The sequence below is a fragment of the Nipponia nippon genome, unplaced genomic scaffold, assembly GCF_047370975.1.
Source record: "Nipponia nippon isolate SJK-2023a ecotype South Korea unplaced genomic scaffold, ASM4737097v1 scaffold_10, whole genome shotgun sequence".
NCBI classification, from domain to species: domain Eukaryota; kingdom Metazoa; phylum Chordata; class Aves; order Pelecaniformes; family Threskiornithidae; genus Nipponia; species Nipponia nippon.
The window spans coordinates 30,544,665-30,571,139 of NW_028262291.1; the positions used below are offsets into that span (position 1 = coordinate 30,544,665).

Consider the following 26,475-nt stretch of genomic DNA (forward strand, 5'->3'; position numbering starts at 1 on the left):
TTTCCAAGGTAAGAAGTTACAAAGCCACACCGCATTGGCCCTTAGAACCTGCAATATTCATCCCAAATATTGCAGTCCTAATGGGGAGATACTTTCAAACTTCTGCAAAACCATTAATGAAATTTTTGGAAGGCTTAAGTGATTGTTTTAGGCTAGGATCTCTCAGTTCAGCAGAACAGTCTATTAGTTTAATATAATAATTGAGGCTTGACTGAAATAAGCAGCAAATGACAAAAGAACAAAAATAACAAGCAGACATATAGGAAATGCAGCCCCAGGAACTTATGCTGAAAACAAAGTCCATCAAAACTCAATCCTCTCTCAGGGCACTCCTCAGAACTCATCTGTTCTACAAAGCTCTTTAAAGCTGCATTTCAGAAGGCGTAGGAAAGGTGAAAGGAAAATTTCTTACTTGCATGAGACCATTGTTATCAAACCACTATCAGTAACGTATATTGAAGTATAAACTTTAATCATCAATGCCACTTCTATCCAATGTTCATAAACTTTTCCAAGTTGAAGTTTGTAAGCACTCCTGAACAGTTCTTAATATAATTTAAGTTTGCATGTGAACTACTCTGCTTGCAATGATGAATGATTACTCATACCTCATATTTCATTGTACTATTAAGACTGGTTTCACACTATCAGTCCCACTCCTTTTAGGTTACCAGACATTTATCACCACATTCATACACGCTTTTACTACGACACATTTTTAGCCAGATGTTATGAGGAAGGTAACTAAGCAACTCTGCACCCAAAGCCACATTGCAACCCTGGAAACGCTTCTGGCAGGTATGAAGAGACAGCATGATAGCTACACATCTGTAACAGAGAACCTGCTCTAACAAAGCTTGTATTTAACAGGATAACAAAGTTCAGGGATCACTGCAGCAATAAGGGATGCTCACAACGCAAAGCAAAACGTACGCCCGCCCCAAGGCAAGATGTCCGCTGCAGCCCCTCTAGGCTGGGCCTGCCCCGCTCCCCTCCACAGGCCGCCCCCTCCGCCAGAGCCGGAGCAGTCCACCACCACCCCCGCTGCCGCCACAGAGCTCCCCCAGCCCCCTGCTCCACCCAGCCCCAGTACTCACACATTGCACCCCTCGCCAGGGCAGCGGCCCGGAAACCCATCCCCTTGCCAGGACCGAGCAGGCCCAGCCGCCGCCTGCCCCGGGGCCCGCCGCCCTCACAGCACCCGCGCCGGGCCGACCCCACAGAGACCCGCGGCGCACGGCGGGGCGGGGCGGGGCAACCGCTCGGCACAGCCAATGCGGGGGCAGGAAGGCGGCCGCGCTGCACGCCGGGAGGCGCTCCTGGGCCGCCGTGGTGCCCACCGGGAAATGTAGTCCTGGTGGCGGCGCACCTGCGCAGGGGCGTACCGACGAGCCTCATGGCGAGGGCGGCGGCACTTGCTGTCAGGTGGGGGCATTTACCAACCGATAACGATAATAAACGTTATTATTATCTGTAAATATAGCGCTATAAACTCACACAGCGCCACATGCTACCACTCTAAAAAGCAGGTACTGAACACCACAGGTACCTCAGCAGCGAGAAGCCACGGACGTCGTGCTGGGCCAGCCCGGGCAGGGCAGCTGTGCCTGGAAAATCCATCCCAGGAGCGATTTGAAAGACAGAAGGCCAAGCGTGTGCGCTTGTGCCTGGGCTGCGCAGCGTGCAATAAGCCGCAGTCCACCAGGACTCTCTAAGAAGCCCAAGGGGGCTTGGAGCACGCTGAGGGAGAGAAGGGAAACCAAGGCCCGGTTGTGAAATCAAGAGAGGTTTCACTGGAAGAAGAAACAGGCTCAAGGAGCCACGGAAGCTGCTGCGGGCCTCGATGCTGCGAGAGCTCCCGGCACCGCTCCGAGTTAGCAGCCTTACAGCAGGCACAGGATGCTGACAGCAGCCTCAACAGGGAGGAAGTTACGCACACCCGAGAAGGCATACGTCTCAGGGAAGGCTACCCGGTTCAGCTACAAAAGACAAGGCCCGTGATTCCGCACGGCAGCTTTCCTTTTCTGCCCTCGTTCTCTCCTCTGGTAACAGAAGAGGGGCTGACGCGCTGCCTCCTACTAAAGAGTAATTTACGCGGAGGAAAACCCCACCGGTACGAGCAGTGCTATTTCTGTGCTACGCTATTTGCTAACGCAGCTACACCTCGCTGCCCGCACCGCGCCGCCGCCGCGGCGGCGAACACCGGGACGCCGACGCGTGCGCACAAGCGCTCGCCTGGGGCCATGTTGGGTGTACGCGGGCTGCGCGCGGCGGCCGCCTCCCTGCTGCGGGGCGGGGGGGGGGGGCGTGTCTGCTTTTTCCCGCCATGTTGGGAGTGGCGCGCGGCGGTGGATGGGCGGTGCTGGTCCCCGCTTCCGGGGGCGGGCAGTGACGCGCTGGCGGGTCGGTGCTCAGCACCGGGGAGGGGCGGGATATGGGCTCCTAAAGGGGCGGCTCGGCTCGGCTCGGCTCGGCTCGACTCGGCGCGGCTCAGCTCAGCTCCAGGGCGGTGGCGGCTGTGCGGAGTGAGGGAGCGGCGGCGGTGCCGGTAGGTGTACGGCGGCCTGGGCTTGCCAGCTCTCCGCGCCGCGGGCGGGGCAGCTGGCTGGGGGAGCCGGTCCGTGGCCGCCTCCCTGCCGCGTAGCGCCCCGTGTGGGGCGGGCTCGGCTCGGCTGGGGTGGCGGGGGCCTCCGCGGGCCGGGGCGGTTCCGGCCGCGCTGGCCTAGCGGGTGCCGCCCTGCCTGGGCTGCCGGGCCCGCCAGTCCGCGCGGGGTAACGGGGCGGCCGGGACGCGGCCTGCCGCGGGTCCGGGAGGGCCCTCCGAGCCCCCGGGTCAGCCGCTGCCTGCGCCCGTCCCCTCGTGTGCTGGAGGCCTCGCCCGGCCCTCCCCTGCGAGGGGCGTCGGTGCCGTTTCCAGGCGGTTTTTGCTTGCTCGGTGAGAGCCCTTGCATTGAGCTGTTAGTAGGATAGAGGAGGAAACCCTCCTCTTGCTACGCCTTCCTAAGCTTGCATTATGTCCTACTGCCTTTAGACTAATCGGTAAGATGCTGTTGTGGTACGTAGTAAACAATAAGGATCAAAAGTAACCTGTGCTTTTGTGCTTCTCTTAATTGTGCGTCTTGATGCCCTTGACGCTTTTGGGAAGCCAATGAACGGTCAGCTTTGTTTTTCACTTTTTTTTTCCTTTTTCACTTTCATTTCTGTTTCACAGGATGAAGGTTATCAAATCCACACACGTGATTTGACAACCTGAGCAAATGAGCTAGAGAAACTTTGGAAATTTATTTGTGCAACTTCTCTAGCTACTTACCTTCCCCTTTTTCACTCCCTTAAAAAGGGCAGTAGACGCTCAGTGTTCAGAACTAAGCAGCTGGGTGTTGCATTACTTCTCCTTCATAAACAAATCTGATTCTGTGCTGCAGAGGGAGGGCACAGCGATGTAGAAGGTGGTTAGGGACAAAAGATGAGCTTCCTGTGATGTCAATTGCTTGAATTATTGACTTGAGCGATTAATTGCTTACTGACAGTCTAGTCACCAATCTATATGCCTGCTCTGCAGTTTTTGAAGTAGCTTATTGTATAGCACAGTTTGTGTGCTATATATAAAAATATACAATATTTTTCAGAAATGGAATCTGTTACTGCCTGTACGTGGATCTAGGGTTGATTGTTAATTTGTGTTGTGCTGGCCAGTAACTAATTTGGAGGTATCACGAGGCTTTTCCAGGGACAAAAATGGATTGTTGAGATGAGTATAGAACCGAACACACTGCACAGAGGAGGTGGCGTTACTAGCGCCTATTCTTTGTGCTATCGCCTCTGTGCAGTGTGTTCAGGAAACTGATAAGAGAAAGCAGGAAGCATGCAGACTAGTGTCTTGTTCTTGGGTCCTGGCCTCTTCCCCCAGTGGCACAGATGCTTTATTCATTTATCTTGTAGGCATAATCATGTGGAGGAGTACATTCTGGTACTGATACCTTGTACCACCCTGCATCAGCTGGGCTGAATTTCAGCTGACTAGCAAGTAGGATAACTGTTTGTGTTAAGGAAAAGTTTGAAAAAAAACCAACTCCTTTTACATTAGTGATATGAAGAATTTGAAAGAACAACAACAAAAAAAAACCCCTTAGTACAAAGCCATCTAATTTATAAACCGTCTAATTTTTAGTCTTTGCAAGAATGCATGGGAATTTCATAATTAATGTTCACATTTTTCTAAGAATATTGTTTCATGAATTTTTCAATCTCTTGGGGAAGGCAACAGCTCACTCTACAACAGAAGGAACTGAGAGAGCATCCATGATCACCTGAGGCTGTACCAATTCGCTGATGATTAAAAGTATAGCTTGTGAGATATTGGCTTTCAGTCAGTCACTGCAACAGCAGGGTTGTGTCATCTCCTAGTTCCTACCTTTGTGGTAAGATTACCCAAAAGGAGGCCTAGGCTGCATTTCTCAATCATACTTTTAGATGTATTGATTAGCAGCTATTTAAAATTTCTTCCCTGATATGTATATGAAACGTCCAAGGAAAGAAGTAGTAAACTGGTAATTGTAGGATTTTAGGGCTTAATACTTTGGTATTCTTACTAGTGGATTATGTTAAAAGGATAAAGTATAAGGATTACTTTCTGATTTATCTGAAAAGGTAGTCAAATATAGATATTTGGAAATAGAAAGGGTAGGATTCTTTCATATCATGACTTTATAAAAATGAGTAACCTGGACGTATGTGTATGAAAGTTTTCCACTCAACTCTGCTACGTTTAGTTCCTGACTGCCAAAAACTTCCACTAGATTTTGAAGAGGAAAACAACATGAGGACGTAAGCATGGAGCCATGGAGCCTTGCTAGAACACTTTGTAGGAGTTATGCGGCTTTCATTCACAGCTTGGAAATAGCTCTTTTGAGAGAGAGAAAGAAATTATTCTAGAAGGCAAACTTAATAAACCTTAAGGTTTTGGCATTAAAGACATAATGTTATACCAGCTTTCAGTTCTAACAGCTATTGTCTTCCATGGCCAAAAGTATTATGCTGGTTGCTTCTTCTCTCACTTTGCTTCTTACTTGCAAGGAAATTGTGGACCTCTTACTTATTCTCCATTTATGGAACCAGGTACCAAGGCACAGCCTGCTCTGTTATCAATGTTATCAAAATATTTTTAACAGAAAAAAGGAAATGTTTCTGCTTAATTTCTTGTTTAGAGTTATCAGTGAAGGAGGAAGAAAAGATTGTGACATTGTTTAGAAGCATAACTTGATAGAGATGGAGCTAGGTCCAAATAGAGGGCCCCCAGATGGTAAGGAATTAATTTATACTATTTAGCAAATGTGATGGGTGCATGACAAATTTCTGAAAGGCATTCAGTCTATCAGAGGCACGAAACTGCTGCATGTCAGCCATAGACGCAGGACAAAAATCTTATTATTGTTCAAGGCGGGTTTGTGAAAGTGCAAGCAATCAGAACAATTTATTGGTATGGTGCAAGAGGACCTGTCTGGTTTAAGAAAACTTGTCACTTTTGGTAGCTTCTCCCTGCCTGCAGTCCTTTCCAGATGCGGACTGTGTAATTGCAGTTGAGCAAGCACTTTATTAGGCCTTGTGGTGCCCTGCAGTCGTTTTAAATTTACGAAGATCGGGAAGACGGAAAATTTGTGTTTTGAGTGCTGTGGATAGCACAGCCTGAATATGCCATGACTGTTGTAAAACAAGGAAGTAAATTTTCTTTTTTTTCTTGAGCTAATAAGCCTTAGAATTGCTTCTCAGCTAGTGCTGAAGAAAAGCATATTCAAACAGCATGTAAGTTGCCGACTATAGCTTTTGTTACCTTGGAAGTGTCTTATAAGCTTCAGAAGATTATTGGGGTTGAAAAACCCTTGAAAAGACTGTGCAACCCCACTGTTGTAATGGCTTTTGAAACTTGTTTACCTTGGAAACTGAGTGTTCGCATAAATAGCTGGCATCCAGTTTACAAGTAATTCTGAATGAAAAAGAAACGGCTTGTAAGAAAAGCCATTAGTGGTGCAGAGGAGTATCTTAGACCAATGACAGAGACAACGAAGAAAGATTTCATGTTAGTTTTTTACTGTGTGCTCTGGGAAGGTGGGTGGCAAAGATGTCTGTGTTGTTGTTGGCTGCATAAAATGGTACTTTGATCTTGAGGCTCTGCCAATTCAAATGCTTTCTTTTTTCCCCAAAGTTTTTAATGTGCCTGTTGTAAGGGAATCCTAGCCAGAGAGCTGCTGTTGGGTAAAATTATACTGTCTTAGCTTTCTGATCACAAGCAGGTGATTTAAACTTGGAGACATATACATGCAGACAGTAGGTCACTGTGGATATTACTAACACTGAATTTGCTCCTATTGCACTCAGTCTTATGAAAGATATGGCTTGGCAGGTGCTAGCTCTCAATTCAGTAGCTGGGGTTGGGGCAGAAATCTGATTAAATGCTTGTGACTGATCCACCTGAAATGTGGTAATGTGAGTAGCACTTTCCCCAAATGAAAATTTGCACTGTACTCTCACAGGATCACCCTACTGCTAATATAGACATAGCCATAGCTCGCATCAATCTGTGTCACCTTCCAGGTTTTTTCAAGTTAAAACTTGAAATTATTAAAATGCCTCAGCTGCTATATGGGTGTGTTGATTAATCAAATGAAGATCTCTAAGCCAATGATGCTATGAATGGGTCTGGCACCATGCTAAAATCAGCCCAAAAGTGCCTGTCGTGTCCCTTACTCTTTTGCTGGAAATACCTTGAGTTTTTAGAGTTCTGTAAAATCACCTTTGCTGTGTCTTTTCCTCAGCCTTCTCCAACCTAACAACTTCACATAGGAGAGTGAATTGAAGGTTTTTCAGGGTTTTTGGAGCCACAACTAAATGCATGGTAAGTGGGGGGGGGAAAGTCTGTACAGGCATAAATTTATTTCCCTTACCTCATTGTTGCCCTTGTCCAAGGGACAGAAGTAACTTAAGTCTAATCCGTCTAGCTTATAGGATGGCTTAGCACAATATGAGTAGTCTTGTGAAGAGATTACAATTTATCTAAAGCTTGTGGTCGTAATTGGACTTTCAAAGAACTTCTGCTCCCCCAATTTCCAAAATAAAAACATGGCAGAAAAGGCAGAGTCTTATGATTTGCCAGCCCTGCATTTGTTTCCTTGATGCTCTTGTTTTGTAATGAGTCTTCCTTTTTATAAGACAGTTATAGTTAAGATGATGAATGTGTTGTAGTCTTCTAAGTTTCCAGGTAGAAAAGTTTCAGGAGGCCAATTACTTCAAGAAAATGTAATTTTGTAGAAAGCTTAGTTCTGCATAGTCTGTAGGTGCCACGTTTTCCTGTGCAAGGGGTAGAGGGGAAGTTGCACTGAAATGTGTTTAACTTTAAACCTTGCAGTCTGGTAACTGAGTAAATACTGCAGAGTACTTTTTGATAACAGAAAGTAAATACAGCTGCCATTACATCCTTCTTATAAAGGAGTTCTGCTTTGTATTAGGCACATTAGTGTCTTGTTTAAAACTTACCACTCTAGAGAGAAAATAAACTAAAATAGCAGAATGTTGTTGTAATATAATTATGAAGTCTCTTTGTAGGCTGTCTTCTTTTCTTTGGTTACTTTGTGGCTAGGATTTTAAAATGTTAGGAGAGGGAAAGCAAAGAAAATAGGCATTGAGCATTGATATTAAAATAAATGCTTGCCTTAGCAAATCTTATATTATAATAAAAATACATGCCAGGGATACTTTAGCCAGATCAAGTATTTTCTTCCTGAATATTTTGTCTTTATTGAGGAATCTTAATGTCTTGGATATAAAATCATATTGTCATATACAATTAAGAGCTGGATACGTCAATGGGTGCTTCATGATTCCTAGGCAGAAAGATGGGGAATGAGTATCCTTTCTTTATGTATGTATACTGTGTTCTGTTGGAATAGCTGAGCTATTCTTTCAATACAAACGACCTCGTCGTGGGTGTTCTAACTTCTTCTTTAGAGATATCTTGCAATAAAGGCACCTGCTATGTTCCAGCTATTCCAGTTACACATGCAGCTATCAAGCGTGTATCTCTATCTTTGGAAACAGGCTTTTCTGGAAATGTTTTGTTTCTTCTCAATTATTCCTGTGTGCTTTTTTTGGATGTTATAAACTGATGTGTGGTGAGAAGTCTTTTTGTTACTGCCTAGGGAATGTCTCTTTCTATGCTGTCTCATGGCACTAACTTCGTCTGCAGAGCTACTGTGCAGGCAGGGGGGTGTGTGTTTACAAAAGCAATGCTGGCTAACTCAGTTGTACAAACTAACAGGAATAAAACTATGGGTTTTTGGAGTCTAATGCATCAGTTTTGGATATTCAGCTTTAAACAGATGTTATAATCAAACCAATTGAAAATGCATGCTTTCTTAATCCTATCTTAAGAAGGAAATGCTGTCTTGTTTTACATAGCTCTAATGGCAGTGGCTGAAAAGTGAAGGTGGGTAAGCTTGTTGGGAAGTCCAGAGAAAGAAAGGTTCTGTCACCTGTTTTCAGTGTTGTGGTTTAACCCCAGCCAGCAACTTAGCATCACACCACTACTCACTCACTCTTCCCTGGTGGGATGGGGGAAGAGAATTGGAAGAGTAAAAATGAGAAAACTGGTGGGTTGAGATAAAGACAGTTTAATAGGTAAAGCAAAAGCTGCACAATCAAAGCAAAACAAGGAATTCATTTGCTACTTCCCATCAGCAGGCAGGTGTTCAGCTGTCTCCAGGAAAGCAGGGCTCTACCATGTTGCTTGGGAAGACAAACGCTCTAACTCTGAACGTCTCCCTCTTCCTTCTTCCCCCAGCTTTATATGCTGAGCATGGCATCATATGGTGTGGAATAGCCCTTTGGCCAGCTGTCCCGGCTGTGTCCCCTCCCAGCTTCTTGCCCACTCCCAGCCTCCTTGCTGGCAGGGCAGTATGAGAAGCTGAAAAGTCCTTGACTTAGTGTAAGCACTGCATAGCAACAACCAAAACATCAGTGTTATTATCAACATTATTCTCATACTAAATCCAAAACACAGTGCTATACCAGCTACTAGGAAGAAAATTAACTCTATCCCAGCTGAAACCAGGACACAGTGACATAAGACCTCAAGAAATGATCAGAAAAGACCAGCAAGTAGCTGTACCTTATTATCTGTGATAAACGATTGTCAGAACATTTGTCTCTTAACCAAGTGTTTTGAGTGGTTTTATTTAGCTTCCTCCCACACAGGTCAGTTATCCTAGCAATTGTAAACTGAGCACATGAACTATCACTTTAGATTATGTTTTCGTCTCACAAGAGGCAAAACAGTACAGGTGTCCAGATATGAGCATCAGAAGATAAGCACATGCGTACCTCAGCTTTGAGGAATCCTGGAAGTAACTATTTTGCTCAGTATTATGGGTGTCCGCTATGTAGAAGGGTTTTTTCCTTTGTATCTTGCTGCTGGATTTCTTCAGTGTTAGGTCAACTCATAAACAGTTTCAAGACCAAATACCATTGATTTAGGGGAAAGTGGGAGGAATGCTGTGGATTTCCATAGAACTTTTTCCTGTCTGGTGGTAGACTTGTTCAGGAAGCTGTGAGCAAGTTAGGAGAAGGCAAAGCTTGTCTGTCAGCTCTTAAAACTGGCAGATTCAGTGGCAAGTGCTAGTATTTTCAAGCCATTGTCTGGTGTCAGATGCAACTTCAGACATTGTCTGGTTTTGTGTGTTAGTAATTACTTGTGTCAAATAATGGATTGCTATTCCTTAGTGAGCTAACATATAGGACAAAGTTGGGGGGAAGAGTTTGATAGCTAGTAGTATATTAAGTAGCTCTTCATGTAATTACTATCAGATTTCAACATGGCATTATCTTTCATAGGACTTTATTAGCATCGTGGTTGTCAAGCTCGGGGTGAATTTAGTACAGTGTACGTGAGCTTCAGTCCTGAAGCTAATTCATGACGGTCAACTTCCAGTAATATGTTACCTTCCAAACTGTGCCACCAAGAATTACTAGCTTGGGAGCTGGAAGTGCTGACTGTGTCCTTCCTTTTCCTTTTTCAGTCCCACCGCTGGTTTGTTTTTCAGTGGCTTCTCCATGAACTTGTGGTTCTAGTAGCACAGGACAACACTCTGGCAGTATTGAATAAAACATGAAACTCAGTATCTGGCCTGATAAAGCATACACCCTTTCTTCAGATTTTGTGTCCTTTCTTGACATGAAGGTAGTGGTATAATGTATTTACAAACATCTGTTCGAAGATAAGAGTCTTATTACCAATTAAAGACTTATTTTATAAACAAATCCTTTTTATGCATGTTTGAGAATATTATTGTTGTGCAATACCGTCAAAAGCAAAGAAACTGTTATTGTATTGTGTAGTGTTGGCTGCAGTATGGCTCTTGGGTAACTCAAATACAGTTTCTGAGCTAGGGTTACATCATATGGCTAGCAGTTGTGCTTATGCTGGAATGTGAACTCCCGGGTAGCATGAACCCACAGCTGCAAAGGGAAGCAGGACACAAGGGCTGCTGAAAAAGAAGTCTCCAGGTTGCTCTGGGAATACAGCTGCGTTTCCGGCCCTGTTCTGCAATTACAATGGGATTCTTGGGAAGCTGTTGTATTCACAGGGTGGGGATATGATATCCCTTTTGCTGTCCAAGATGAGATGTGTGTTTTATGGCTGCAAGCTGCAGAAGTACCTGACCCTGTGGCACCCGGAGTAGGGAAAGGCTGGCCAAGCCTGCAACAATTACAGTAATCCAGATACTGCTTGTTCAGTGCAACTACATAATTGAAATTTCATCCTGTTTCTGAGTATTAAGTAAATGCAAGATCTTCACCCAAAGAACCAGCTTGATGTCATTTTCCTCTGCTTAAGCTAATTGGGTGAAAATAGGTCCTTTCCTCACTGCCCTTGCTTTAGTGGTCCTTAGCTGTGCAAACCAGCTTGAAGGGCGTTCCCAAATTCAAAGTTGGGACTGAGCTGTCCTAAAGAAATGTCGTGAAAGGAGCTTAAGCCTGTGAATGAAAAGATAAGTCACTGATTATATAGTCAAATTGGACTACTGCAAACTGAGCTATTAGAGGCCTTGTATAAGAATGTCTGATATTTTTTTTTTTTTAAATCATGGCAAAAACTAGCTTGTGTTGACAGTTATGTATAAAAACCTCCTAGAGCCATAGTCTTACGCTGAGGAGGTATGTTAGGTGCTAAAGACCAGACCTGCTGAAGCATTCCCTAAATCCTGAAGTACTTCAGCTGTAATGATTAGGTGTCTTGATTTCAACTTGCCCTCAGAGGTATGCACACTTCCTGCAGAGCTGTGAACAGCGTCCATTCTCTAGCTAACAGCTGGGTGAATCTGTGTGAATTTGCCCTTCTAGGAGCAGTTACTAATGTTATGTCTTCTAAAATACTGATCTTGTAGGGAAAAATGGAATGTAGTTTGTTAGTCAAGCAGGACATTTGGGGTCATCTCAATAGATAATGTGAACTTAATTGGAAGCTACTCATGTGAAAGAGCAAGGATTAATCTAAAGTTAAGGGGGAAATGCATTAAAAAAAATCCTCTTATTGTTCAGCTTATGTACTATTTCATTAAATTCTCATGTAGCCTGGGAGCTCTGTTTTCCCATTGCTAGGAGTGCCAGGTTTATTACCATTCCTCCAACAAAAATGCAGATTCTTAGCTCTGAAAAACCTGGCTCTGATAAGGATACATTCATTGATGGGCTTGCTTTTTCCTCTTGTCTCTTCATGCAAAAATATATCTCCTGTTTACAGCAAAAGTTAAATCACAGTGTGTTGGGAGGACTTCAGTTATGAAAATGTTGATCCTATCTTTATTATGAGAAAGGTGGATTTGAAAATCTTTGCTAAAGTTGCAGACATACCATTTAAAACTTTTGCAGATCCTTTTGCATTTGAGGGATTCGCCATACGATAAGAACAGCTATTTCTAGAGTGTTACTGGAATCATTTTAGGTGGTGCGTGGTCTGTGAAAGTGTTTCCCCTTCTTCTGACTGTCTGTTGAAATCCCTCAAAGAGAAGGGGAAGAACACTTAAAGCTTATGCTAGTAACTTAAATGCCTTAATGAATTTCTTTTTGGATTACTGGGTAAACCAATGTGCTTTTCCAACATGGAGAAGCTTTTCATTTAAGACTTTGTTTCCTGATTTTTACCTTAAACTAACAATAGATAGAATTTTCCAAAAATTTTTAGGAAGCCAAGTCCTGGAAAGGAAACTATTTCACATGCTAATTGTTCCTGCATTTCACTTAGCTCCTCAGTTGTGTTATATCAGCTGAATAATTCTTTTAGTTCCTTCTAGTCCTAACCAGGCATTGTACTAAGCAGAATAAAATTGGTAGGCTTTCATTCTTTGAACTATCTTCTAGTTTCAGCTCAAAATACTGAAAAAGGATAATTCCGATGCTTAACTGATATCTCTTATTACAGATTCTCTTTTAACGTGATTACTTACAAGTAATAGTTCCTCATCATGGCTGAACTATCACCTGAAGAAATTCAGCTGAGGGCCAACCAGGTCACTGATGAGGTAAATATTATAGGAAGCCATCTGGGATTACAGTACTTATCTGCCAAGATTACAATATCTTTTAAAAATAAAGACAGTCTAGGGTAGTGATTCTGCAAGGTTCTAGATGAATGTTTCAAGCTCTCACTTTACATGGGAAATATTGGAATGAAGACTAGTCCTACAAGTAAGAATGAATTTAAACTTCTGAATTGTAAAGCCCTACCTACTTGACTGAGTACTGATCACCCAGTCCTGATTACTGAGACAATGCAGGCTGGGTACCTATACTAATCTTAATCATGATGATACTTCATGACTCTTTTTATTTAACTAAAATTCATTTGAATATATTTTCTTTTGTAATGACTTTCCAATGGGATAAGCAAAGTATAGCAAGTACTAAAACCCAGGAGTTTACTAGCTACTGAAAAAAACTCCAGTATGCTGCCACTATGTGTTGTAGTGTGTATTACATATAGACAGGCTGATGAACCTATGTGTACTAGTTGCCTTACTGCAATGAAGTGGTAAAGACGACTTTCAAACACTGATATATAATGTTAACGCACTCATCTTAAAATTTTCTTTCTAGTCATTGGAAAGCACAAGGAGGATTCTTGGCTTGGCCATTGAGGTAAGGAAAAGCTTTTGAATTCCTTGGGGACTTACTAATTTAAGTATAAGCAGCAGCATGTTAACTATCACAAAGTGATCTTAATCGCTTTTGTGTCTTTCTCAAACTTTTTTTGAGACATGCTTCATTATTAGAAGTTACTGCTTTAATTCAGTAGTAGAGTTGGAATGACTTAAACCTAATGTTTTTCACATTATGTAAATTCAGATCACAGAAGGATCAATATCCTTTTTACCCGTCTTCCTCTTAAGCAAAAAGGCCTAATCTCCAAATGCTACAGATCAGTTATAAAAAGTCTTCTGTGATGGTCAGTTATGGCTTTGGCTGCTGCATTACTTGCTTCTTAACATCTTCTGTTTGTCTTTTAGCTCACTTTGCCTGTGAATAGTGTGAAAATGTCTTGCTTTGAAGAGGAGGGTAGGGCTCAGTTGGGTGGGGTAGTAGAGGGTAGGGCTGCTTTGGGTTCTAAACAAAAGTAGTTCTACATACACGTTCTTACAATCTGTTCATCAGTTTTAACTTTAAAGGTAGTTAAGTATGATGAAACTCTTAACACCCTTGTACATGACTTGAAACAAATTTTGGGTTTATCTAGGTGACATTATATGAGGGATCTGTTCCTCTACACTGTTACGCTTGCATGCCCCATTGTAAAAAAATGGCTGAAAAATTACTTTTGATACTGTAGTTTCAAAAAAAATATAGAGCATCCTGTTGGTAGGGAGTAAGATAAGATGGCTGATAGTCAGCTCTGGCAGACTTAACAAAGCTTAACTGGTTCAGCAAGACACTTTTGCTAGTACTTGGGTATGCCATAGACAAATGGGAATCCAGAGACTAAGCAGTAATGCCTTTCAAAGCTAATGCCCAGACTTTTAGTGCTGAAAGCTTGAGACAATTTGTCAGTGTGAGAACACTAAAAAATAATCCAACGAATAAGGACCCTAAAGTGTCACTACTGCTTTAGAGCCTATATTCACTGTCCAGACAGTAGCAGGCTGCTGTGGAACTGTCAACCCTATTGAAGAGTGTGAGGATAAAGAATGAACTAAATGCCATTTTTCAAAACAATGCACAACTAGGTTTACTTTTTTTAGCTTGACATTGTCACAGTATAATCTGAGTATTACAATGAATTTTATCATCCTGTTGTAATGTAAAAAAAACTCACAAAAAACCCACTAATTGAGATAGTGTAACAGGTGAGATTATTATCAGCCTAACATGGGATCTAGTTTGAAATTTAGCATAGCTTTACTACAGAAGTTATTCCTAGCACAGTGTTTTATTATGAACTTGATTGGCTTATCAAATTTACTATAGAGACCTTCTGATTTTGCACTGCTGTGTTGAAATCTGTTGTTATATCTGCAAATAAAATTCCTTCTGCAGTCCCAGGATGTCGGCATCAAAACTATCACCATGCTGGATGAACAGGGAGGTGAGTTCTTCTTCCTTCTCTAACACTAAAAATCAATTTTATGACTGTAAGAAAAAGGATTATCATTCAAGAATTGTTGCTGAAACTAAAAGCTTATTAAAGACTACTTATGTGAAAATGAGATTTGCTAATTGGTTATTCCCTTGTGTTTGTAGTATTTAAAAGATGTTTTAAAGTAGTGGAGAGACCATCTAGGTTACACTGTAATACAGCCTCTGCTACAGAAGCTGTTCCTTTCCACCATAGCATGAATTCTAAAAGCAGCAACAGAAGTGCTGCTCTAAGGATAGGGAAAATATTTTTAATGTAGTAAACAAAACTTTTATCTATCTTAAAATTAAAAAAAAAAAAAATCCCAGAAAGCAGGAAAGAAAAAAGGCATTAGTCTTGGTATAAAGATAGAACTGAAACTTTTAAGTTCCTGCTTGAAAAAAATGTTAATATCCCACTCCCACCTTCCCCCAATCCATGTTTATTCAGGTTACTTGTTTCTCTTCTAGAACAACTAAATCGCATAGAAGAAGGCATGGACCAGATAAATAAGGATATGAGAGAAGCTGAGAAGACACTGACAGAGCTCAACAAATGTTGCGGGCTCTGTGTCTGTCCTTGTAACAGGTCAGTTAAATTGGTACTTGGGTCTGAAGTTCTAGAATATTCCCAATGGCTACTGTACTGGGAGATGGTCTCTAATAAAAGAGCTAAATAAAAAATGCTGAATCTCTAGGAAAGTCGACTGTCTTGGTTTGTAGAGGTGCACCCTTTTAAAATTGTATGAGAGTAGCTAAGGCCTACTAATGCATCTAACCACATATTGTGCCCTTTTCACTGTATAACATCCTGCACAATTGTGCTCTAATCTCCTTAAAGCTTGTATTTAGTAGAATACTATCAATGTCCATACAGATGAGAACAAATTGGACTGCAAATAGCTATATGTAAGTGCCTGTCTGTTAGAAATTTGACTCCAAAAATATTTTTTTCCACAGAAGTACTTTTGTACTAACTTAAAGGCAAGAAAACTTCTGTTTTGGAGAGGGAAAGTAATATTGGCACTCTAGGCATTTAAAAAATGTTCATGCTTTAGGGAGGAAGAGAGTAGGAGAACAGACATTGGTGTTAAAGCTTTAATATTTCACTAGTGACTACATAAATTCTCGCAGACCTGCTTCACAGTACCTTTATAACATCAGTGTTATGGCTACTATCTCCAAGTCAGTCAAGAGTAACCTCATCTTTTGTATGGCACTTAATTTGTACTTCTAAACACCTAAATAGCCTAAACAATGATCAGAAATCAGTATTATAAGGAAAACAATATGTATTTTTTGGAGGTGTGCTAGCTTTAGCTTTAAGCAGCAAAGTATCAAATTGGTTTGTGTGAATTGGATGTGATCATAGTTCTTCCAAGTGAAGAAGTAAGTTATTTTAAGTGTGTGACCACTGAAGCGAACACTGTGTGTTTGTTCACTTTTAGTTGTTTAGCATGAGCAAAAAAAAAAACCTCATTCAACTGAGAGGTAGCAGAAATACAGGTAAAAATTCCTTGGAGTAGCTGAGTCTGCTTATCCAACAGACTAATACTTTGAGGATCATTTAGGATAGATATGAACGTGGCTTCTAAGGCTGAAAGTCTTAGAGTTTTAGTACCTTGAAGAGGCAGATAGTTCTGTCCTGATTTCTGGATAGGTGTGCTTACTGCTTTTTATTAGTTTTACCAAGCTGATGGGCTTTGAGCATTTTGCCACACTCAGTCTTTGTTTTCCATAGTTGACAGTCTTATTTCACCAAAGCTAAGCAGCTTATTGACACTGAGCAAGCTCAGAATTTGTGAACTCCTGTGGCACTCCAAATACACAGATAACAAAGAAATAATGAGTTGTGTACCAATTAATGAGTTGTGTACCAAAATGGGTAGTAATGTGCAGAAAAATCTACTAGATAAGTAGAGGGCAATGAAGAAGCTGTGAATGACTTTCATATATCTATTGTACATCAATTTTTCTGTCAATGTGAGTTATTTGTAAACCAGTTATCTCCAAAGCTTTTCATTTTTTTTCATAAAGTTAAATCAGAACACTTGCTGAATTAAATATTGCTTTTCTCATTTCTCCTAGGCTTAGATTATTTATAACAGCTTTGTGAAAACACAAAATACTGGCAGTACTCTAATAAAATCTGTGTACTAATAACAATTTACCTGTTGTTTGGTCTTTACTATTCTTTCTTCTCCATTTTCTCCTAACACTGATGCTTGCTTTCTAAAAATGAAGACTAGGATAAGAAGCTGTATTCACTTAACTGGTGAAAGCGGATTTTAGGACAAGGTCAGTCTTATTAGTGAAGATGTACATTTAACCAGCTGTCTGAAGTGATGCTTCTATTGCGTTTGTGCTTGCACTGCATGATGTCTGCATGCAGGTCTCCTTGTGACTGTGGTGTGCTGTAATATTCATGTGAATAGAAAATGTCAATTACTATAGAGTGTATTAGCTGTGGAAATGTGAACAACTGCTTGAGCCCTTGCTGGTTTGACAGGTTGTATGAATTGCCTTGCTCTTACAGAAATGAAACATGAGAAAAGTGAATGTATAGTCATTTGAAAAATATCTCTTAAAATTAGGTGGTGAGAAGCTTTGTTCTTAACTGTGCTTAGTTTGAGCAATAATTCTGTTTCTAGCTGTCTGCTTCAGATGTGCAAGTAGTTTTCGGGCCACTTGTTTTTGTTCAATAAATTCCTCACCGTTACCTCTGGCACTTAAGACTTTGCTATTCCAGAAGCCAAGCATACAAAGCTCTCCTGCTGTTGCAGCTTTAGTATGAATGAGATTAAAATATAATGCTCAATCTAGTTGCGGTACGCTTAGATCTTTAAGCCTGTGTATGCACAAGGAGCTAGAATTGACTAGTTTAGGTTTCTTTAGGGTTCTGCTGGATGGAACAGTTCGGTTATGAATGGAAATATTATTTCATTTCTTCCCCTTGATGTATTCATACTAGATTACTTTTCATAGGATCTGACCCATGACATCCAATTTCTCATTTCAATTACATAAATGCCAGAAGAAGGAGGGGAATATTTCTTCATTACAGCTAATTTCACACCTCTTCCAATGTGAAACATCTGGGCTACTGAAAGGCACTAAAGATAAAGAAATTGATCACCTGTAACTGTAAAGTTAGATGTACTGAAAGACAGTACAGATTTCCCTTCACAGGCTTTTAAAGAAGCAGAAAAGTGGCAGTGGAGTCTGGATTATCTAGCTTAAACCTGAAAATGCCAGCAAACACGGTGAACATGAGAATATTCTTCTCAACATATATTCTTTAGGGTTCACGAGAACTGATGCCAATTCAGATCAGTTATTTTTCTGTTATATCTTCTTCCCCTCTTGCTTTTGTGGGTCTGTGATCCTTGAGATTGCTTCATGCCAGTGTGCTTTCTTTAATTTTTTTTTTTCCTCTTCTGAATTATGCAGTAATAGTGTCATGGCAAGTTGGTTTGTTGCTTTAATGGAGTTAATACAATTGAATTGCAGAATGAAGGAGTTGTTTAAACATGATTACTGTTATTTCATAATCAAAATTAACCTGAGAAACATTAACTTTAAAACTAATGACTTGGCAACAGAAGATGTTTGACAAAAAACAGTAGAGATTAATGGTTTTCTTGCATAGTGTAGCTACTTGTATTTGAGGGAGTTTTTTCCTTCATCCCCATTTCTTCCCGGAAAAGTAACTGATCCTGACTCTAGACTAACTCCTGTTGCAAACGCAACTTTATCTTACGACAGTGTAAGCTTTCCTGTTACTGTCATAAGCTTCCCCTCTTCTGGTAAAGTATATTTAAGGAAATTACTGTGTTTGTATTAAAGCTTAAGACCACATCAATCACTGTCCTTAGAGTAACCCAGTTATGTTTGTACTATCCCAAAATAAGAAATTTTATCGTATAGACAAGGCTCTGTCTATACAAAAATCTAATCTTTCAGGCACAAGACAAATGTTTCTGAAAATCCTAGATTAATACAGAACTTCAGTCAGGAAGCCGTATTTCTGACGTAGCAGTTCAGATTTCTTATTTTTACGGAGTAGGACGAAGAACTTCGAGGCTAGCAAGGCATACAGAGCAACCTGGGGAGATGGAACGGAGAACTCGGCAGATCATGTGATATCCATGCAACCAAGAAGTATAAATCAGCGGCAGCCTCCGACTTCTGGAGGACCAAGTGGCGGATATATTACAAGGTTTGCTTCTTCATGTTTCTTAATCACAAATGCAGAAATCCTAAGTTACCAGTTGTCAGCTTCTTTCAGATGCATTTTCGGTGAAGTTGCTAAATAGTAGATTTTTTACTACTGCTTGGAGGAATTGTTACTGCTTGGAGAGGAGATAGCAGACACCTATGCTTTCAGTATTGTAGTGCTGATCTTACGCTTTCATTTTTTTCATAGTGGTGGTATTATAGTCCTCACATCCAGAAACAGACTGATAGAGCTTAGTGCTCAGTTATTGAGGGGACTTAAAAATATCAAGGACTTCTATTGTCATAAAGTATATTTGAGACAAATTCATGTCTTAAACTTCCTCTGGTAGCTATTATTTTAAATTCTAAGGCTATGTTTGTAATAGCAGCTAGCTTAGCACCCTTTTTTGGTGGGCTGCTTGCTTGGAATACATGGGGTTTTAAAAGGGGAAGAACATACCTTGGCTTGAATACATTGCACAGTTATCTGACAGGCAACAAACACTTTCTGTTGAAGTAAATTTAGGGTAGGGAAGAGCAAGTTCTTGATTCTTGGAAACACTGTCTTAATTATTTGAACAGGATAACAAATGATGCCAGAGAAGATGAAATGGATGAAAATCTTGCTCAAGTGGGAAACATTCTTGGGAATTTGAAAAACATGGCTTTGGATATGGGCAATGAGATTGATGCCCAGAATAAACAAATAGACCGCATAAATGTAAAGGTAAGTGCCAAAGGTGTTCTCTGCCTTCAGCTTAAAGATTCTTACTGAGAAGTTGTAAGGGATGGGCTCACTATCCTATCTACCTGTATTTGCAGTAAATGTGCATTAAGGTTATATCATCCTCTAGGTTGCAGTGATTTGAACAAGAGAGATATCTTGGTGTTTGGGTATTTAGCTGAAAATTCAAATGCTTCAGAGTGTCAGGAAATGTAAAAATACAGCACAGGTCACTGCTTACTCTGAAAACAACTAAATTGGATTGGATCAAAAGGGCAAACATTTACTGGAGGTATAACTGGGGGATTGTTGCTCACAGGGAATCTTGTATCTGGTAGGGAACAGGTATTTTTAACAATAGCAAGATTCTTTTGGAATTCCTAAAAAGTCACTATAATTGTTGAGTATAAAATAAACCACAAGTAGTTCATTGCCCTAATTCTTGTGGACAGGTTAATATTGGGGCTGGAGAGACTTTGGAATAATAGGTTTTTGTGGGTGCATGGGGACATGGTCTGCCCTCATCTGCATGTGAAGTTAGTCATAGCCAGTAGTATCTTTTCCTTTTTTTCTTTAAAGATTAACTTCGCAAAACAGATTAATCATATGTTTGGGGGTGTTTCTTTCAGACGGCAACTTATGAGGAAGTTAGTAATAATTTAGAAATCCCCATATTCTGAAATGAATAGAAGTTCTTTTACAGGCATCCTGGTTAAAAAATGGAAATTAAAGCTTTAATGAATAGTGTCTATTAAAGATTTTTAAAAAGCAGAAGTGGACACAATTGCTGTAAAATTCTAAAATTAAGAGAAAAAGGGAAGTTAAAGATATCGCTGAAATGCCCAGTTACGGTTAAAAGCAGGAGGAGTGGAATTTTCTCAAATATACAGAGCTAGTCTGACATAAATGCTGGCTGTACCTACGTCACCATGATCTTATGGAGAATGCCTTAATCGTCTTTCACTGTTCCCTGAAACTGCAGAGCTGAGGTGATTATCAAGTAAAAGAACTCGAATGTTTTAAAGAACACTAGAAAAGTTAATTGTAGTTTAAAACGAGGTGTGAAATTCTTACAGCTTATAAAGTGGACTGAAAATTGCCTGGTCAAATTAACCGCAAGTGGGAATTACTGTTTTTAGCAGTAGTGTTTCTGGTAGTTTCAAGCACCTGTTTTGGCCTGATGCTCTTTCATTTCAGTGGTCTGAATAAATCTTGCTGATCAATTCTTACTAACTATTGAAATATGATGTAAACAAGTTAGAATTGCTTTACAAAACAGCAATAAAAATGAAAGTGCGATTCCTGGCTTTGAGACTGGCAATGTGTCTGAGGATATTTAAATTGATCCTTTTCTGCTGATAACTGTTAGTGAACAGTGTGGAAACCAAATCAAAATGTTGAGGGTAAATCTCCAAAGGACAGAACCATATAAAGAAACAAAGAGCAGTATTAAGCTTAACTTCAGAATAGACTTTATATATATATTTTTATATATATATTTTTATATTTTTTTTCCAACTGTCCTGGGAAATATCTAGGCTTGACTGGGTGACTTTTGGTAGCCTGCAGCGTTATGCAGGACTCCTAGTCTGAATAAACCCCTAATAAAAGCTTATGTTACTGGCTTTTTCTTAGAAGATGGTATGGTAGCTAGATCGATGTGTTTCCAAAGTGCTGTTAACAGCTTAGATTCTCACTTTTCTATAGAAGATTCCTGACCCTCCCCAACCCTTGACCCGAAGGGCAGGAAGGAAAGAACAGGAAGGAAGGGCTTGAATTGTCAATGTCCTCTTCCCAGCCCATTGCAGCATGAAGGTGTGAAATGGCTAATATTTGGCACAGGTAGAGCTTCTCAGGAGTTCCATTCCTCACGGTGAGGGCAGAGGCTAGTTTTGTGCTTATTACCCCTCCTGCTCATTCTCCACTGCAGGCTGGATAATAGGGAATTATTTCAAAGCTCCTTATCATAGCTTTCAGTAAAACTATTTTGACACTTGTTCAGCCTATATGCTGTAGCTGGTTTTTGATGCTTTATAATAGTACAACAATTATAAAAAAAATAAAGTGCTTTTCTTGCAGATACCATACTATTATGACACTAGGACACTGGAGGGTGTGTGGATGAAAACCAGGGATTTGCACGAAGCTAAATAATTCGGACTTTATGCCCATAGGTCACTTCCAGTTTTGATTATTACTTCTAGTCCATAGCAACAAAGTTGCTCTTAGAGGTCCTTAAGATGTCTAAATGCTTGGAGAGAGGGAATTTTTATCCCCTTGTTCTGTTACTGTTCTTCCTGACTTGCTGAAGCAAGCTGCTGTGTGTTTTGAGGGTCAGCTAAAAACTATTTCTCCTGATTCTGTTTCTGCCAAAATTGACAGCCTACTATGCCTGCTGAAAAAAAATATTTTACTTCTAGCTTATAAAAGTTGCTCCCTTTCTGTCTACCACAATGGTAATACCCTGCAATTCAGAAGTTCATGTCAGTTTGAATTTTTAAATTGTTTTGCATGAAGTCTGCAAATGACCTATGAATTTGTCTCTTTCAGGCTGATACAAACAGGGAACGCATTGAGCAAGCCAACATCAGAGCCAAGAAACTAATTGACAATTAAAGCCTGCTGTCATTGTTCAATGACACTGTCTCTCCAGCTGCAAGCCACCGTATTCATGGATCTGTGAAACTTCTATTCTGAAATAAGAGGGGCTGGGAAAAATGAAGCAGTACCCTTTCTATAGGGATTAATTTTCTTTTATTTTTTTATTGCTTCATGTAAACGTGGCCTTGACTCCAAGAAAGCAGCCAACATAACTTCCTCCTACTCATCTGCCTTCACTTTCTTTAAACTGCTCAGGGCTAAAAGTGTTATGGCTTTGAGAATCTTCTTGCATGTTTTATTCCCCCTCCCAGTCTTTTTTTCCTGCACCCAAAATACACTCCTTTACTGAAGTTGAACAAGCAGGGTAACCTGAATTCACAGTTGTGGAAAGTTGGAGAGGGCACTTTGCACTGTTTGAAATACCTCATGAGTGTCTTCACTAAAATAGGGACTTGGTGAATATTGTCTGACTTGTATTGCTAGCAGGCTAACCATAGTTTTGCAATCCAAACCATGTGATTGGTTTGGGGTTGAGTTTCTGGATTACAGAATTGAAGAGGCCCACTACTTATGGGTTGAGGGCTTTAAAACACTTTCTAAACACACGAACTTTAATGTAAAGGTAACTGGAGGGGTATACAGGTTTCCATTTCTTTACTATAAATTGACATTGGTCTGGTGGTCATGACTAGGAAATTATGCTGCATGGTTCTGATAATATTTGTTGTCTGTGTATATATACCTGATCTAAACTCCATGCACATGTGAGTGGAAGAAAATAAACTATCTCCCTAAAGTATTTATTTGATGGAAAATTTTACACCCCTCATTTGAAAGTTAACTTTTATGTGTTTGAATGATGCATCTTAACTGGAAGAAACTGGGTAGAAAAGCACGCAGCTTTCTTGCATCCCATATCAGATTCTATTCTGGCCAGTTTTCACTGGAGTTCAGTTTATGCCTTTTTCCAGTGCAAAATAATGACTGATCTGGTACAGAGTTTGTTCTCAGCAGTGACTTTTGGGGGAGCTTCTTAAAACTACTGAAAACAGAGAAGCTTATTATGAAACTTCTTTGTCGCAAGTCTGGAAGAAGCAGTACCTCTTTAAGAACTGTATGCTAGTTCTAAATAAACTAGTTCTAAATAGATTCCTGACTGGTTTATTATTGCAGACTTTGGGACTGGCAATTGGAACTATTACATGTCCAAGTTGCTTGTTCGTGTTCTGTTGCGGAATAGAGGAGTTTCTGACCAGGTGAGGTAAAGCTCTCTTCCTATGAAGAGGAAAAACATTTTAGTTTTACTGTAATAAAATCAGATTTATTGCCAGGATTTTCTTGAATTTTTTTTGGCAAGTAAATTGCAAGTGACTTGTATAATTTTAACTCCACCCAGCAATGGATTATGCATGTTTTAAAGGTGGAAATGATGCTTTGGACTAATTTGTGATACTCAATGTTGGATGGCAAAAATTTTCAAACCAAATTGGTTGGAGGAATAATTAAAACATTAAAGCATTATGGGGTGTTTTTTTGGAAGGACAGTCAAGTATCCTGTAGCCATTTAAAATAAATCCCAGAGCTAGAGAGGTGACACTAATCTGCTGAAATGTAAGACGAAGTGTTCAGTGTTTTGTTTTGTTTGTTCTTTTCAGTAGAAATACAATTAGTATTACTGGTGTATTCTCAGTTCACCCACAGGACAACTTGATATTTAAAGAAGGGGGGGGGGGGGGGAACAACCCAAAAAAATGCAAAACCCACAAACATGGCCACCTCCCACCCCCCCAAAAAAAAGACCAAAGGATGGAGCTGCTGCATGTAATAAATAGGCCAGTGGTAGACTGTCTTATGTGAATAAGGTAAAGCCCTTTTTAGGGAAAGCCCTTTTTAGGGGACTGGATACTTCAGTAGAGCATGTTGGCTTCTGTCTGGCTTCCAGTAATTGTTGGAAGGCTAATGAATTTTAAAAGTTCATTATCTACCCCATTAGTAACAAAAATTATGTGCTTAAAAACACAAGTAGCAAAGAAATACTTCTAAGAACATTGCATAGTTAATTTCTAACATGGGAAGGCATAGGGGATTTGTGTGCTTTTTTTTTTTTCCTTCTTTCAAACTTCAGGTTAGCTGGAGGAGTATTTGCTGCTGGTTGTGAAAGCAAAGCATACATTATTTAATTATGATTGTCTCCTGAAACAGCAGACTAAAGCAGTTACCTTATTCTTCTTACAACAGTGCAAACCTGCTCTGTAGCATCTGGGCATTCCAAACATAGGAATGTTTTCCTTCCTTGCCATTACCAGTCCTGTTCTTGGCTTCCCTGAGCTGCAACAACAAATTAGCATGTTGGCTGAGAGAATGCTGTGATTGGTATATCAGAATTGTAACATTGCAATGAATATCACACAAGGGAATAATTTCTGAGACTCTAAGCTTGAGTATTAGCAGGATATCAATACTATTTTCTGATGCAGGAAGAGCCAAATCCGTGAGGGAGTTGGTGCCTTTATCTTCGTGAACAATGCAGGCTGCTTCTTGGATGGTCTATAGAATAGATGCTTAATTTCCATGTCTGTGGGATGGAATCAGCACTTGTACATCTTTCTATTTCTGAATGCTATTAAGAATGAAGGTTTACAGTTTCTGCTTTTGATTGTTAAACTATATATTGTACACAAAAAATACATACTTTTATAACTGAATGTGTTTTAAAACTATTTTCTCTTGGAAATGTCTTTGTTTAGTTTCCTGTCCTTGAAAAACTTGGCAGAACTAGTTGCTACTATGCAACTAGGAAGTCTCCCTTCTATTTTTATTTCGCAGAAATCCAAATGTTAACAATGGAATGGGTGTAGTTTGGAAGAGAGGAATATTTTGATTTTTTTTTAACACTCTAGTTCTCATCTTTGCATAATCAACATCACCTAACTTCAAACTATGAAATGTGTCCATATCTTTGAAAGAAAGACTGCAATTTAGCATGGGACTATACTTCAGGATGATAAAGGAACTAAGCAGAATAAAACTCTCCTGTGAAGTATTGGTAACAAATGCCTAGCAAATACCTAGTCCAATAGGTGAAATCTAGTGATTTAACCTACTGCCACTGCAAATTCACTTGCGAAGCAATTTAGAATTGTATTTTCTCTGATGCTCGAGCCTCAGATTCCCAGAGTGCTCTTTGAGGGGAGGAGGTGGGGGGGGAAATACAGATTTGTGGTGACTTGCAGCAGTTTTGAGCTGTAGGAGAACAGCACATCTGGGAATGGCTTGGAAGCAGTACTTCTGCTACTGTGGGGCTGCCTAGCATACTTCTACCACTAACTAGGGGAAAAAAAATTAGGGACAGCCTGCTTGTGTAACCATTCTGAGCATGCAGCATGTCTCATAGGTCCACTTAAACCATGATAGTTTGGTAAATTCAAGCTAGCCTACTCCTTGAGCGATGAGTTAAGCCTCTCAACACAGGGGTAGCTATAGTATGAACAGCAGCCCACGCTGCTTGTGCAGTAACTTGCACAACTCTCTCCTCTGTGAAGCGTATCTTACTCCAATGGAAGATTAGAGAGCAAGTTAAGTAGGTCTGACACAAAATACATGAATGTTTTTTTTTATACTGTTAACTAGGGTAATATTTTCTGTCTTGATAATTCCAAAACTAAAAAGCTGCAAGTATAATTGTGCATGGAAATACAATTGTTTTATAGTGTCACTTGTAGAGGGGGTGTGGTGAGAAGGAAAAACTGAGAAACGCACAATATAAAAGTACTAATACATTGTGTAGTGCTGGAATGTAGAGAACAGCGTTCTGCTAGGTGACTTAGTAACAGTTACTTATTGCTATGACCGAAGACAGGTAAGGGTGTCAGCCAGCTTTTTTTTTTTTTTTTTTTTTTTTGAAACAGAAATACTCCTCTGTTCTGAAACAAATTTGGCTTGTCCAGGACTAACTCAGCACCATTCAGTATTTTGCATGGTGTTTTCTCCCTCTTGCTTGACAAAATTTTTGTCGTAACTCTAAGGTAGCAACGGAGCCTAATGGAGTAAGTGAAAGGTTTATAAATGTATAGATAAACAACAGAAATGTTGACTTACTATCTCAAATACTTCCAACAGCAGTAAGAATTTTTTTAATAGCAATGCTAACTTCATAATTTTTAAATGTTCTAATCTACTCTCTCTTCTTTGTTGAACAGACAGAAGAGTCCTGATAAACAAATGTTAACATGAAACAACATGTCTGAGCACAGAATATTTCCAGTTAAACAAACAAACAC

The 26,475-nt window shown here is 40.3% G+C and overlaps 2 protein-coding genes across 7 annotated transcripts in view; one reads left to right on the top strand and one right to left on the bottom strand.

Moving 5' to 3' along the window:
- Positions 1-1,686, bottom strand: part of ZNF106 (zinc finger protein 106) — a 45,358-nt gene extending 43,672 nt beyond the window's left edge. Inside the window, exon 1 of one of the 3 annotated variants that reach the window (XM_087746305.1) lies at positions 1,550-1,686. The gene's annotated coding sequence lies outside the window, so the exon portion shown is untranslated. Of the gene's footprint in view, positions 1-1,097; positions 1,261-1,549 lie in introns of those variants that run through there. The other 2 variants (XM_087746304.1, XM_087746306.1) reach the window with 2 other exon arrangements.
- A 288-nt stretch (positions 1,687-1,974) lies between these two features.
- On the top strand, positions 1,975-24,900 carry SNAP23 (synaptosome associated protein 23). 4 transcript variants are annotated; one of them, XM_087746318.1, is made up of 9 exons: positions 1,979-2,113; positions 6,810-6,889; positions 12,467-12,566; positions 13,141-13,182; positions 14,575-14,623; positions 15,124-15,241; positions 18,719-18,871; positions 19,453-19,597; positions 22,145-24,900. In XM_087746318.1, exons 3-9 carry the CDS (start codon positions 12,510-12,512, stop codon positions 22,208-22,210), a joined length of 630 nt encoding a protein of 209 aa, XP_087602444.1. In that variant the 5' UTR covers positions 1,979-2,113; positions 6,810-6,889; positions 12,467-12,509; the 3' UTR covers positions 22,211-24,900. The 4 variants fall into 4 exon arrangements, with proteins under 4 accessions (XP_087602446.1, XP_087602444.1, XP_087602442.1 ...); XM_087746317.1 differs by lacking the exon at positions 1,979-2,113 and adding an exon at positions 2,393-2,548; XM_087746320.1 differs by lacking the exon at positions 6,810-6,889 and having other exon boundaries at positions 1,975-2,113.
- The last annotated feature ends 1,575 nt before the right edge of the window (positions 24,901-26,475 follow it).